General features: G+C 32.8%; 3 protein-coding genes across 3 annotated transcripts; 1 reads left to right on the top strand and 2 right to left on the bottom strand.

Annotated features, from left to right (window-relative positions):
* Positions 1-5,888: 5,888 nt before the first annotated feature.
* BDB00DRAFT_766931 (uncharacterized protein) lies at positions 5,889-6,320 on the top strand (the record flags this gene model as incomplete). The annotated part of the gene is made up of 1 exon (XM_053119630.1): positions 5,889-6,320. A coding segment is annotated over one exon (432 nt), but the record flags the coding sequence as incomplete, so codon positions are not given.
* A 1,920-nt stretch (positions 6,321-8,240) lies between these two features.
* On the bottom strand, positions 8,241-8,636 carry BDB00DRAFT_874203 (uncharacterized protein; the record flags this gene model as incomplete). The annotated part of the gene is made up of 1 exon (XM_053127197.1): positions 8,241-8,636. The coding sequence occupies one exon, from the start codon at positions 8,634-8,636 to the stop codon at positions 8,241-8,243; it is 396 nt and encodes a 131-aa protein (XP_052977728.1).
* A 3,436-nt stretch (positions 8,637-12,072) lies between these two features.
* Positions 12,073-13,248, bottom strand: BDB00DRAFT_832304 (synaptobrevin-domain-containing protein). Its single transcript, XM_053124198.1, has 5 exons — positions 13,152-13,248; positions 12,871-13,067; positions 12,626-12,757; positions 12,519-12,538; positions 12,073-12,435 (listed from the first exon to the last, which is right to left on the bottom strand). Coding segments are annotated over exons 1-5 (414 nt in total). The 5' UTR covers positions 13,154-13,248; the 3' UTR covers positions 12,073-12,372.
* Between the last annotated feature and the right edge of the window lie 956 nt (positions 13,249-14,204).

The raw sequence follows: 14,204 nt of genomic DNA on the forward strand, positions 1-14,204 counted from the left end.
CGTACCTTGAGCGCTAAAAGAACCATAGTTATTGTTGTTACCTGAAGATTTGTATATATAATTAAATTTCATGGAAGGGTAAGAAGCCCACACTATGTTTTAAGGTATGTAAAGGTTGATGTACGTAAAAGTTGGTGTTAGTGAGATTGTATGAGTAGTGAGTGTAAGTAATCAAGGAACGCACTCAGAAAAAAGAGACTGGTTTTCCTGCCAGAGCGACTGCTTTACCTGCAATCGCTGAAAATGGAAGTACGTAAAAATTCGCGCACCCATGCTACTAGTATCTCAAAGATATTGCTGCTAATCGTACTACAACTGCTAAACACTAACGATGTCTATATCTGATGATTAGATGATTTGCCTCTGCCAGTCTATAAACACCCAGCTGTTAGCCCACCTCCACCGACGTATGCCCAGACGGGTGCTAGCAAGATTTGATGTATCGGCTCTATTACGATATCTCATCCTGGAAGCTTTATATAATTCTTGCTATTGCAATTTTGAAAAAAAGTCTTCCAAGTACTCATTTCTGCTATTTGTAACAAATGTAAATACTTCTTTCTACACATTTCTGTTCGCTTTACGTATCCTTCTCTACATGCAGTAATTATTCCATTCAAAAGTTGAGTCTTCCGCTTTAGATACTGACTGATCCTGTTTCCATGGTGTTGTTGAAGGTATACTAATATAGTAAGCCCTTGCAAAAGGGGGACATCCAACTCCAATTAGATATTAGATAATACTATTGGCTGTAAGAAATCTATTGGCTGTAAAAATCCAAATTGTACAAAAAAAATTGAATTTTATGTATAAGAAGATTAAATATTATTAATAAATATTTTTGAAAACTATAAAATTTTTTCAATCACTAGATTGTAAAAAATTATTATATTTTCTTATCTCATTTGAGAAATATTAAAAATTAAATTCTAGAATTTATATTTTTATATTTCCATATTACTTTTTAAAAAAATAATTATTTTTTTTTTTCTTTAAGTCTAAAAAATAAAATTTATTTTATTTTAGCGAAGCTAATACTTTTCGGGTCTTTAGACCCTTCAAGTCTTTTTTTAAATCAAAAATTTACAATTTTTGAGGCGAAGCCTTGCTTCTTACTTTTTAATTTATTGAGTGAAACTTCGTTTCACTAAAAAGAATAAATTCTTTTTTTATTTAATAAAAAGACTTAAAGGGGGATAAACCCCAGGTTTATAGCTCCTTTTAGTCGCTAAATATAAATCAAAGATTTATATTTTCAAGGACTTAAAGAAAAAAAAATAAAATAATTTGTTTTTGTTTTTTGATATATAATTAAGTGTTCAATTAGAAAAAGTTAAGTGTAACTTTACTTTTCTAATGAACATTATAGGTGATTTATGATATATAAAAAGAAATTATAGATTATAAAAAATTTATTAAATTTTTTTAATCACTATATTAATAGTTAACCCTCTAAGAAAGGAATGCCAGGTATGAATTCAAAGTATATTGAAGATTTATCCACATTATGTTATATACTAGTTGAAGAAAATATTGTAAGTATTACTGAATTTATAGTAAAATATTTATTATTAGAATATGTTCATCAAAAGAAGTATTTAGTACATAAAAGTGATAAAATTTATGATGGTGAGCATTATATTGTAAAGAAGCATATTAAAATTTACAAGTTAAAAATTAGAAATATTATATATGATCCTATATTTGTTGCATACAAGCTAATTAAATTTAATCATTATAAGAATTTATTTAAAATAGTAGATCTAATTTTATTTATAAATATAATTAAAAAGATATTTAATGAAAAAGAATATATTGAAATTGATGAGCAAGATATTGAAGGATTTTTCGAAAATGATGATGAATTGTATAATTGAAAATGGTAATGAATATAGGTTTCGAGAGCATTTAATAGAAATGTTATCAGAAAACTTTTAATTTATGCCAAGAAATAAATTTCAAACTCAATTACTTTTTGAATTTTTGTATTTAAAAAAAGAAATTGTTTCAAAGATTCCATCAAAATGGTTGCATTAAACGAATTCCTCCTAATCAACCATATCCAATTACATAATAATCTTAACAAAGAATTAGATGTATTTATGGGAAATGAATTAGAATCTTACATTAATAAAAATATTGTAGAAAAATTAAAAATGAAATTACAAAATAAAATAAAGTCATTGTTTTCAGCTGACGACTTTTTATACTTGAGCATAAATAATGAATTTTGTACCTATAAATTTAAAAAAGGAAAACGTGATGGTCAGTTTTGTGGTAGAAAAATCAGAACAAAATTACCTGATGGTAAAAAGGATTACCTTTGCTGTCAATTTAGTAAGCTTCATATTCCTAAAAATAAAAAACTTGTTGTTTATAAATCTAATAACACTGAAGATGAGAAAATTGAAAAAAAAAATAAGAAAAAGAAAAAAACCAACCTATTAAATTTATTATAGGAAACCTATTTTATTTATGTTTCAATTCAATTATTCCTTAAATACAATCAATATTTTTAAATAATATGGTATCAATGATATATTACCCAGAGTATGCAATTTGATAATATACCAAGATTATGCTTATTGATATATTCCTTCAATAAATCCTTTTGATTAAATTTATCAATTGATAACCAACTGTTATCATCAGCACTATATCCAACCCATTTTACTTCAAACAAATATGTACCATTTTCAGTTTTATACCTAATAATCTCTTCTATTTCATATGATGCCATTGCTTGTTGTTTCACTTTATTTCACTTTCTTTTTTTACTACACTCATTAAATCTTGGAACATCATCATTATCACTATTACTCTGATTTGAATTATTATCAGATTTATTATCAACAATCATTTCTTCATTTGATATAGCCATATTAAGCAGGTCATTTTGTAATCTGATCATTTTATCCAGTTTATTTTTATTTTGTTTATTATTGCTGACCACTATATCAATTAGTTTATGCTCTACTGGAAAATCAAAATCATTACTGTGCCATAGTTTATAGTATGGTAAAATAGGAATATTGAACATTTCTACAAATTTTGTAATAAAGCTACACGAAATTGTAGATTATAGTATTTTATGTTATCCATTTTAACAACTGACTTATTATTATTGAATCGGCAGAATTTATCCCAATTTCTGAAAATTGATTCTCAACTTTTGTCCTAAAACTTCCAAATGTCTTATTAAAATGATCTTCAGTAATCGTAAAGGGCTCATTTACATTTTTACGTATAGGGTATACAAAATTATCATAGCTAAAGTTATATATTTTTTCATTAGCAAGCTCTGTAAATTACGTGATAAATAAAGTATATCCACCATCAACTGCCATTATGTCATTCTCATGCATATATTTAAATAATTCCATGTTTGAAAACATGCTACCATCTGAGCTATCAGAACAAAAGTCACTTTTAGAAGTATAAATAATCATATCATTCATATCACTAACAAATTGGGTACGTATTCCATTCTTCTTAAATTTATAAGAATACATTCTTTGAAAGTGGTCAATTTCAGTATCTACATAGTTAATTCTTGAATCATGGCCAATACAAGTGTTACATATTTAAATAAGTCGGGATTATGCTTTCTAGCAGATAGAATACATAATTTGATAGATGAAAACATGTTATTCACTGAATCATTTACTATTTTGTTGATTCATTTGTAGTTGTCCTCATCCATCCAAAGCTTTTTATAAAATGTATGAAATGTGCTATGTGGTAAGTATTTTTCAAATTTTTCACCACATGCTCTAGAGACTAAATGATATAATAAAAACAATCCTTTTTCAATTTCAAAGTAAGGTCTGGGATATTCCTTGTTTGTATATAAAACTACTAGAAAATAAAATACAGCAACATAACCTAATTTATGTAACAATTCATCCTTAATTTTATCTATGAATTTAATATGTCTCAAATCAGTTCTATGTTTATATTTATTATGTACAGTAGGCCAATTCCATTCTAGGAATTGCCAATAATTTGCAATAATTGAGTTTACTTCATTTGTAATCAGTAGTGTATAGTTTGTTGTATCCATTGGATCATTCTTTATTTATATTATGAATTTTCAATTTTTATAATCATTGAATGCATGATTTTGGTCACATGATGTCATAAAATTGATAAATTTTAAAATGGATGATATAATTTAATATGGCAGCAAGCAATTTATTAGATTTATCAAAAACTATTGTAAATTTATAGCCAATTTGGTACTGTACATCCCATAAATGTACATCATATGGCCATACTGTAGCACAAAAAGAAGGATCGCAATGAAAAATAGGGATGGTTTTTACTCACATACATGCTAAGAGAGGTTGATACAGAGAAGGTACAATGTGCAGACGAAGAATATGTTGCACTCTTATTAGGTATGGGACGAAAAGGTATTTTAGACGATGTCGGCACAGAAAGAAGGATCGCATTAAGTAAAGAAGAGGGTGGTATTTACTCACAAATGATAAGAGAGGTGGATGGAGAGAAGGTATAATGTGCAGACGAAGAAGATGACAGTTTAGGTATAGGAAGAAAAGGTATTTTGAATTATATCGGCGACAGATCGGTTTGCAGTTGCAATTTCCGAAGAAAGCAATGCTGCAAGACTTTTGAGCTGTCTGTTTAGCTGTTTGTTCCCAATAATCTTCACCTTCTCTTCGTCCTCACCAAACAATGCAACAACATTCGTCAAGATTGACTTGACCTGTCCATCTGGGCATTTTTTTAGAATTCCATGGACAAAAGATTTCTTCAGCGATCCACAACTACTTGTAATCACGTCTAGGGCAACTTGTCAAACAAGGATATTATTTATTATCCATCAAATTCACTATATACTGGGACATCTTAATCATTAAATATACCTAGAAGGTGATAATTATTTAATTGAGATAATCAGTAAGTAACTGTGTAATAGATACTTCAGAGACTACAGGTGATAAATATTAGATTTACCAAGTTAAATCTAACATTAAGAAAGAGTCCAATCTCCTAAAAGAATTAGATCTAGAATTATCTTGAGATCTAATTCTTTTTTTTTTTAATCTCTTTTGTAATCTTTTTTTTATAGTATTATTCATAAAGTAATTAATTTTAATATTGAATAAAATATATGAAAATCTGTTGATTAAATAATGGTATAGTGGATTAATATATATAAACAATTTAATAAGTATAATAGATTTAATCTTATTTATATATTTATATAGGTAGGACATAATTATTACTTATCTAATAATATTTAGTAATGAAATTAGATTATATTCTAATTGAGACCAATACCATTATTAAATAGTTGCAGGGAGCACCAACTGACTTGGCCCCATAAATATAGAATTATGTTATTTATTACTTTAAACAAATTATTACTTAATATAATTACATATTTTTCAAATAATGGTACAAATGTATCATTAGAAAAATTATCTACATTGAATGTTTTAACTCTATTAATTAAATCATATTTATCTACTTTATATCCTAAAGTACAAACTTCTATATATATAGTTTTAGCCCGGGCCAGGGGCTGCATCACTGACCCTAGCCTAGGCTAAGGTAATTCCCTCCCCGGGCTAATATAAACAAAGCACCATTACTTGCTGATAAATCAAAAAGTAGAAAAGTATGGTATATAATATTAATTATAACTTAATTAATAGAACTCCATTTTTATCTATAGGTTCATGTTTAGATTATATGAATATTAATAGAAATGCATTTTATAAAATTGTAGATATAAGTAAAGTATATTTAAATCATTATTATTATATTAAACCATTAACTAAAGAAATTATTATAAAATTAATTACAAAAGGATTAATTAAAGATTCTTCGTATAGAAAGAATCCTTAGGAGAGAAGTTTGCATATTTAATTGTTTATATTAGAGCAATCGCGATTTTATTCCTTTTCGTAGTAATGATGCTTAATATTAAATTAGTAGAGTTACAAGATTCAATAGAAAATTCTTCTAATCCTTACCTATTAGCTTTTGTATTAGGTACTCTATTTGTAAGTGGTTTAAGTTTAACTAATCCAAATATTTCAAAATTTGATTTACCTGCAATTTTTGATTCAATTAATTTATTATCATTTAAATCAGATAAATTAGAAACATTATTTGTAAATCATTTAATTTGGGATAATTTATTTGTATCTTTAGATCAAATTAATAGTCTAGGTCAAGTATTATACACTTCTCATGCACTATTTGTAATTATTGCAAGTATGATTCTATTATTAGCTACGGTAGGACCAATTATTTTATTATTAAATCCTACTAAACGAGTATCTTAATTAAGTAATTAATTAAAAATTACTAATTAATATTATAATTTTTTAGATAATTAAGTTCTGGGAACAGAGTTTATCTTCTAAACCTAGAACAGGGCTTAAGCTCTAGTCTAAATAATTAATTAAATTAATTTACTAAGTCTAATGGCTTGATGACAATAAATTTAATAATCAATATTTTTTTTATATTCTTATTAAATCTTAATGAGTTTTTTTGAAGAATTTTAAAGAAATATTAAGATTATATATATATAATTATTAACTCATGTTATTATCATTTATTGAGGTACTTATTGTTATTGTACTATTATTAATGTCTGTAGCTTTTATTACTATTGTAGAACGAAAAGCTATGGGATCTATGCAAAGACGACTAGGTCCTAATAAAGTAGGATATTATGGTCTGTTACAACCATTAAGTCAAGTGGCATCTCTTAATTAATCTTTAAGAGTAAAGTCAGAAGATTATAGAGATGAAAATAAGACTATATGCTGGGAAATTCTTAAAATTTGCTATACCTTATTGGTTACAATTAATAAATTCGAATTATCAGCAGGAAACTAATTAAAAAGATTAGAATCCTCAACGATTACATATCTTACATTTTATAAAATATAATAATATGATCTATTTACTCAAAGAATGTTGTAAAATTTGGGAAACTATTTTATTTAAACTTTGTAATCAAATTAAATTCATACACTAAATATAGTGTTTTATTAATTATTATTTTATCTATTATAATTTTACACATAGTTAATAGTAATTTAGCTGAGAGGCAACCTTGGCACCCGAATCTTGGTCACCTGTATCTTGTTCAGCCAGTGTGAAGATTGTATATGGTCGGGATCGATGGTCATCAGTGAGTAAGCTTGATGAACGATAGAGTGTATATGTAGAAGGAAATTAAAAGCACGTTCTGATTTGTCGCAATTGATGAAGTACATCGTACTGCGATATCATACACGTGGATGTGCTTTCTACCAATAAATTCGCTTTTTTGATCGATGCAACGTTGAGAAAAATTGCAGCTGTCTTTGCTTAGTTGTGATCGAGATTGAAGTGGATATGCGTGCTGCCGACACTTGGAGGCTTGACGGTATCGATTCGCAGTGACGATGTCACCAGCAGATTCTATGATTTAGTGCCGATGATAAGCTTCTTGCCATCACTGTCTATTTTTGTCGTGATCTACACATTTGGGTACTTGGTATTGTCTAGGGGTAACGTGGTTGAAGGTGGTGATCCCTTTTTGGTAGAGAAATTTTCTCGATGGACGTCTACCATTCGAGTTCAGCTGTAAACTTCCCCACAGTTGATAATTATTGCCTCGGTCATGTTATTGATTGCAATCGTACAAGCTAGTATTTGCACACAAACGAACCGGAAATGTGGAAACGGGTATTAATCCTTAACAGTAATTTAAAAAAGGTTTTATTAATTAAATATATATAATTGTTGAAAAATATATAGGAAAAAATAAAAAATTAGATTATAATTTTTTTAATTTTTGAAACATTTAAGATATTTTTTTTAATTTGTTTTTTAATTCATATAATATATTTAGGTTTTGTATAAACATGTTTAAACCATTAAAAACAAAATATTCTTTTATGATTAATTCAAATCTTATAATAGCGGAATGGTAATGAGCAAGTCCCTTCTCTAGCCAAGGAATACTTGGACGAAGGCTAGCTTGACAGTGAAAGACATAACTAAAATTAATTTACTGTTTATAGTAATATTAATTGTTATGGATTGAAACTCAACACAGTCCAGTCTGTGTTGAGCATATTGGCGATTTCTGGAGACATTTCAGCGTACGAGTGTTTTATCAGATGATGCTTGTATGGACCGTAGTGTATAATGGACGTAAGGTGTGTTTGTCCCACGGTTGACGATGATGTGTTAGCATTTTCAGTCTACTTTTGTCGTTTTTCTTGGTGGACGTGCTCGATCTGCATTTGATTATCACAATCAGGTTTGATCATTTGCATCAAATTGTCTTTATGTGTTATTGCAGCAAGTTTAACATTATTGGAATCAACTAAGGCAAATGGTTGAAGCTGCATTTCATTCAGAATCCATAGTGCCTTATTTCGAGTTTCTGGTTTCGCAGATACAAGGCGAGATGCACAGAGTAGTGCTTCCTCGTAAGTTCGTTTGGGCGCTGTAGATGCTTCAGGGACTGGCATTGTGATCGGTTCGGTGAGAATTCTCACATCGATATTTTCATCATCATCTGATTCACTAGATTCATCGGCATTGCCTCGCGAGTTTAATATGGTGCATTTCGTCTGTAATCGCCAAAACTTCATTTTGTTTCAATTTTCAACTTTAAAATTCAGATTCTTTATTCGGTAATATATGTAATGTGTTAATAGTGAATGGCAATTCTGTGATGTGAAGTATACTCTCTTGAAGAAAACTTTTAACTAATCCCAGTGCTTCTTTTCTGGGTATATCCTACAAATATGCCTAAACAATCTCCCAATCATAAGGGATTGTCTCCTCTTCTATTGTTGTTTGAATTGCCTCGTTCAATGTGGTTCCAGTGACGATAATACGACCATTATCATTACATTGCTTTTTCTTAGCAGCCTTTTGGTGCTTACTTTGGGGAGCCATGGTAAAACAGTATAGAGAGTGAGGGAAAGCAAATCTCGAACATGATTGGCTGATAGCTATTCACACGGGACCGTAAAAACCCTGACGCGCTTGTGCAACATATTTCAAATCGCATTCTTCCCTGCTAAATATCTGAAAATTGCCTTTGACCAACCATCTTTGACAGCTATCAACTTTTTTTTAAAACTTTTTTTGCAACTTCTAAACTTCAATAACTATTCTTTACATGCCTAAAAGTGTTTATTAAAGTATAGATTTGAAATATAATGACTTAGGGTAAAGTAGATAGATCTCAAATTTGGAAGAAATTATTGGCGATTACAGATGAAATGCACCATAAATATGTAGAAGAAAGCAGTTATGACGTGTAATGTGGATTACAGTTATGACATGTAATATCGATTATGAGTATCAATCCATAACAATTAATTTTAGTTAAGGATTTCACTGTCAAGCTAGCCTTCATCCAGGTATTCCTCGGCTAGAGAAGGGACTTGCTCACTACTGTTCCGCCACTATAAGTATTAAATCAAACATAAAGGGATATTACAACATAAAGGGTTTAAACAGATTAATACAAAACTTAAACTGTTTAAAGAATTAAAAAAAAAATAAAAAAGAAATACCTTAAGTGTTTCAAAAATAAAAAAATTATAATCTAATTTTTTATTTTTTCCTACATATGTTTAAACAATGATATACATTTAATTAATAAAACCTTTTTTGATTTACAGATAGGGATTAACACCCTATCGAGTCGCTCTTACTATTTGCTGTTGCTGAGTAGTTGCCACGATGTCTTTTAAAGTGCGATCGTACAGTAGAGCCGGTTGTCATAGATTTTTTGTAAATAGTGCAAACGAACTCGCCGGTAGCTGTGTCGCGTTCCAGTACCATCGCAATGGTTTCCCCTAAGTCAAAGTGTGAACGAATGAATGATGCTTTTCATATGCACAAAGAAAAAGACAAACCTTGATCATTGCTGTAATTCACTTCGACTGTTGGAGAATGCCCATTTCTCCTGTGGTTTGCTAATTGCCAAGACGTTTCGAAGTGCGTGTCGCAAAATTCACAAATATATCTGGATGACATTGTAACGGCAACAATTAGTGAAGTGAAACGAAAAAGCAGGTTTTTTATGGCGTTCTATGCGCAGTTAGCGACGACTTCGGTCGGAGCGTGAAACACCCTATTGCACAGATTAATTCTACTGGCTTGCAAGTGAATTATAGAAAAAAACTTACACAGATTGGTTGAAATACATGATCAATGTGAACATCTTTTGGACTAGAGAGGGGGGGGGGTGAGGATGTTTTTTTTAGATTATATAGATTATTAGGGTAAGGGATGGAATTTTGAAAGGGGTAAATGTTGGAAGCATGCTATTGACATGATAAGTACGTCGTTTTTGAACTTGAGACCGATGGCTAAGAAGGATCGAATCTCGTCAACAGTTTCGAAATATACTTCTACAAGTACTCAAGGGCCTTCGCCGGGCCTTCGCGGACAGGTTGTGCTCCACAATTATAAGAATAGGTACGGCTGATAAAAATTCGTCAGTTTTTCAAGTGGTTCAATGCGGCTGCTTAAGCCAAAGAAGACGCTTGGGACCGAAGCTGGGATCCGCCACTGCGGAAAACATTGGAATAGATGATTTGAGTTGTTTTTTCTTGAGCATCAATGTCGTCAGGTGTAGTGACGATCTCTTGTTCTTTTTGCATTATTTATTACGGTGCTTTTGAGCGAGTTTGAGAATTAGTGGAAGAACCCATGAAAGGAAAAAGAGGGCTACTTTCTTTGGTGTCGTGGCACACACACTTGCACGCACTTGCACACACACTTGCATACGCAGTGGTAGCTTTCCACCTGGAAGAAGAGCAGCTGCAGAAGCCCTGCGAGTCACTAATAAGAAGAATGTGTCTAACAAGCATCTTGAATTCGTGGTATCAATGTTTCTTCTTCCAGGAGTTGTTGTTTATCTTTTCAACTTGGCTTTTTAAAATCCTGTACAAACAGACCAAACCTGTTCAATTGGGGTTGAGCTCCGGAGAGTAAGCTGGGAGGTTGATAAACAGACACTTGTGACCACAAAGTTCATTGTATTTACGAATATATCCGTCATGATTATGGATTGACGCATTGTCCATCACTAAATAATGGCCTTTGAATTCTTCGTAGTCATCCATCACGTCCAGCGTGTCAGCATTGAAAGTAAAGTAGTGTCCAGTGGCTGTGCCACGACTGTTTTTGTTACGAGTTCCCATCGGCCCAATGCTGCCTTTCAGCTTTTATTTATTTTGAAAGGGATTGATGATGCCTTTGGGTCTTACACAAATATCCACAACTCCATGTGATGAAATGGCACCGGGAATAGTAGTCGTTTTCGCTACTTGCAAAGTTTGCCCGTTGACCCACTTTTGACCATGCAAAGCTGCGCGTTCGATTGACGTGAACTGCAGAAATACACACACACACAGTTTGTTGTAATAATCGCAACCATCCATCAAATGATCCAATCGAGCATGAAAAAGTCCAGCTTTGGCAAATTCAAGCTCAGTGAAAGCAGCTGCTGTCAATTCATCCAGAGTGCCAAAGAGAGGGAGGCTGTTCGTCAATCAGGTTGATCAAGAAAGGGCTTCCCCAGTTCAGATGGGGGGGGGCAGCATATATAAAATGAGTTAAGTCAAAAGTAAGGTGGGCCAGAATACCAGTGCTTTTATTATGGAGAATGCGTCAAGACTAAATTCACACGTATACATAGCGTCGTACAGGGTTAAAAGATTTCCATGGTAACACTTTATTTGTTTCCATAGACACCATGTATCCAACTCAAAACGATAAGCTCTGCGATCTGTTTATTTTGTAGCTCATTGAAAGCAGCAGACGCCACTTTCTATGCGGTAGGTAAAATACATGTATAAACTGCTGCGTCATACATATGCATAGTTAGCGAAATGTGATCCGACCTTGCATCCTCCTCTTTGTGTGTAGTCAGTCAGTCTCATGTGATCAGAAAGTTTTCTCAGACCACAAACACCGTCTGTTCCAGGCACATTATCACAACGAAGGTCACGTTATACGACATGAACCATGTGGATCATCAAAAGGTTCAAGGCAAGACATGTACAGACAATAGGACAAAGGATGTATTTAATATGTGTCAGCGTAAGAAGAAAGAAGAAGAAATAAATAAGAAATGTGAGTATGTATAAGTATAAGCAAGTAAGACAAGTAAGAAGAGGTCAAGGGTTTGTTTCCATACAGCAGAGTTATATGAGCAAGGTAAAGAGAGGGAAGCTTTCGCGGAAATAGGGAAAATGTACAGATCACGCAAGAAGAAAAAGCAAGGAGGTTCTCTTTTTTTTTTTTTTTTAACAAGATGACTTTTTTCTCGGTTTTGGGTCGGTTGGCTCTCTTTTTTTTTTTTTACTGAGGAGAAGCTTGGGGTTCGGGTTCGCTTGGTTGCTGGTTTCCTCCGCCATTGTTGGTCTAGCATCATATGCATCGGGTTAGTTATCATCCCTCCTCTCCCCCCCCCCCACTAAGCTGAAACCCTTCCAACCTCTTCTTACCTGAGTGCCGACGATAGAACCTTATTGTTACGGCCAAATGAACAGGAAAAAAAAGTCAGACAATAGGCATTTGGTACAAAAGTACCCGTGTGTATATATAAGCTTACCGATAATGATACCCAGAATCACAAGGATGGTCACTGCAATAATGATCTTCCACTTCAAGTCCTTCCACCACATTCTCTTGCGAACTTGGTTTGCTCCTCGTCGGAAATGAGACGATGTTGCTTGCAAATCCTCTACAAAGTGTTTTGTTGTTGTTGTTGTTGTTGTAATAATGTGGGACGTGTTTAGTTTTCATGGAAAAAAACCACTAGATACGATGCACGTATTCTCTCTTCTTTTTCTTTACCTGTTTTGCCACGCAAGTCGTCCAGTCGTTCACCACGTTGCATCACCTTGTCAATATTATCTTGCATGATATTGACAACCTCGTCCACTTGAGCTTGAACACGTTGCGTCTTGGGCGGTGCTGCTTCACCACCTCCACCACCACCACCACCTGCGCCGCCTTGCGAGTTGGGAATGTATGGGTCGTATGGAGAAGACCTAAAATGAGCGCGGAAATTAAACGTTGCTCAGCATGCCATGTTGTAAAAGATGAAATTGTAGCTTTTTTTTTTAAAGTCGTACATTAGTTGATGGGTTGAATCAAAGAGAAAACAAGTGGGGTTAAAGATGCAGAAAAAAAAGAGAACACCCACGTCTTGGCCTTTTTTTTTTTTTTGCGCCGAGAGGGTTTGGAAAAAGGCATTGCATCGGTTTGCCCAATGACAACCCTTGCCTGAGTTCCAAAAAAGTTGAACTATTTTGGCTTATAATGTAATGCGAACTGATTTATTCCTTGTTTGGCCTGGATCTGTTCATTATTGCCGTGTGTGAGGAATGGAAAGCTTGTTCTCCCCCCCCCTTCTTCTTCTTTCTCTTGGATGGTACAATGATGCTTATGAGTAGCAAGGTCATCTCAAAAGGTTACCCCCCTTTTTATGGTCTGCATGATTCCGATCCATTCATGATCTATCGTGATGATCATGGTGAGTGAGTTCCAACTCCCAGAGCCGAGAAAACCACAAGAGTAGAATGATGCTCTTACTTGCTCCTGAATGTATTTATTATGCAAAAACCCTTTGTTATAAAAGACTATATAGTGCAAACCATTTCACTGTAGTTCCACACAAGATCAGGGCGAGAGATAAACAACACAACCTTAATAAGAGCAGCTCTGACCTCCAAGCAAACCCTATTCTAAATTCCAAGGGTTGTGCTACAATAACCGGCCTATTGTGGGCAAGACGAAAATAGAACATAAAGAAGGGTTTACTGCTACTGTGCTCAACGTGGCTGCTATGTATGCATTCATGTACTATGTACTATGCGCACATTGGTGATAAACATCCCCGGGAGGAATCTCTTTCTTTAACTTAGACGTCGGTTGACAGCAGTCTGTCTGACTGAAAAAAAAGTCCGGTCAAAAATCATATGAGTTATGCAGCGGTACCATAATTATGACGTTGTCTGTGATGGCTTTTAATGCAACCATGCGAAAAGAGACGGCGCGTTACCATACTCGTCGAACTTTACCACATTGAAACCATTGACAACAGCATTTGGGTCAAGGCGGCCAGTTGTTATTTCCGGAGTTGGGAAGCCCCGGGGTGGGGGAGAGTTTCATCTATTTTTTTTTTT

The sequence above is a fragment of the Zychaea mexicana genome (assembly GCF_025766255.1).
Source record: "Zychaea mexicana strain RSA 1403 chromosome Unknown BDB00scaffold_57, whole genome shotgun sequence".
Taxonomy (NCBI): domain Eukaryota; kingdom Fungi; phylum Mucoromycota; class Mucoromycetes; order Mucorales; family Lichtheimiaceae; genus Zychaea; species Zychaea mexicana.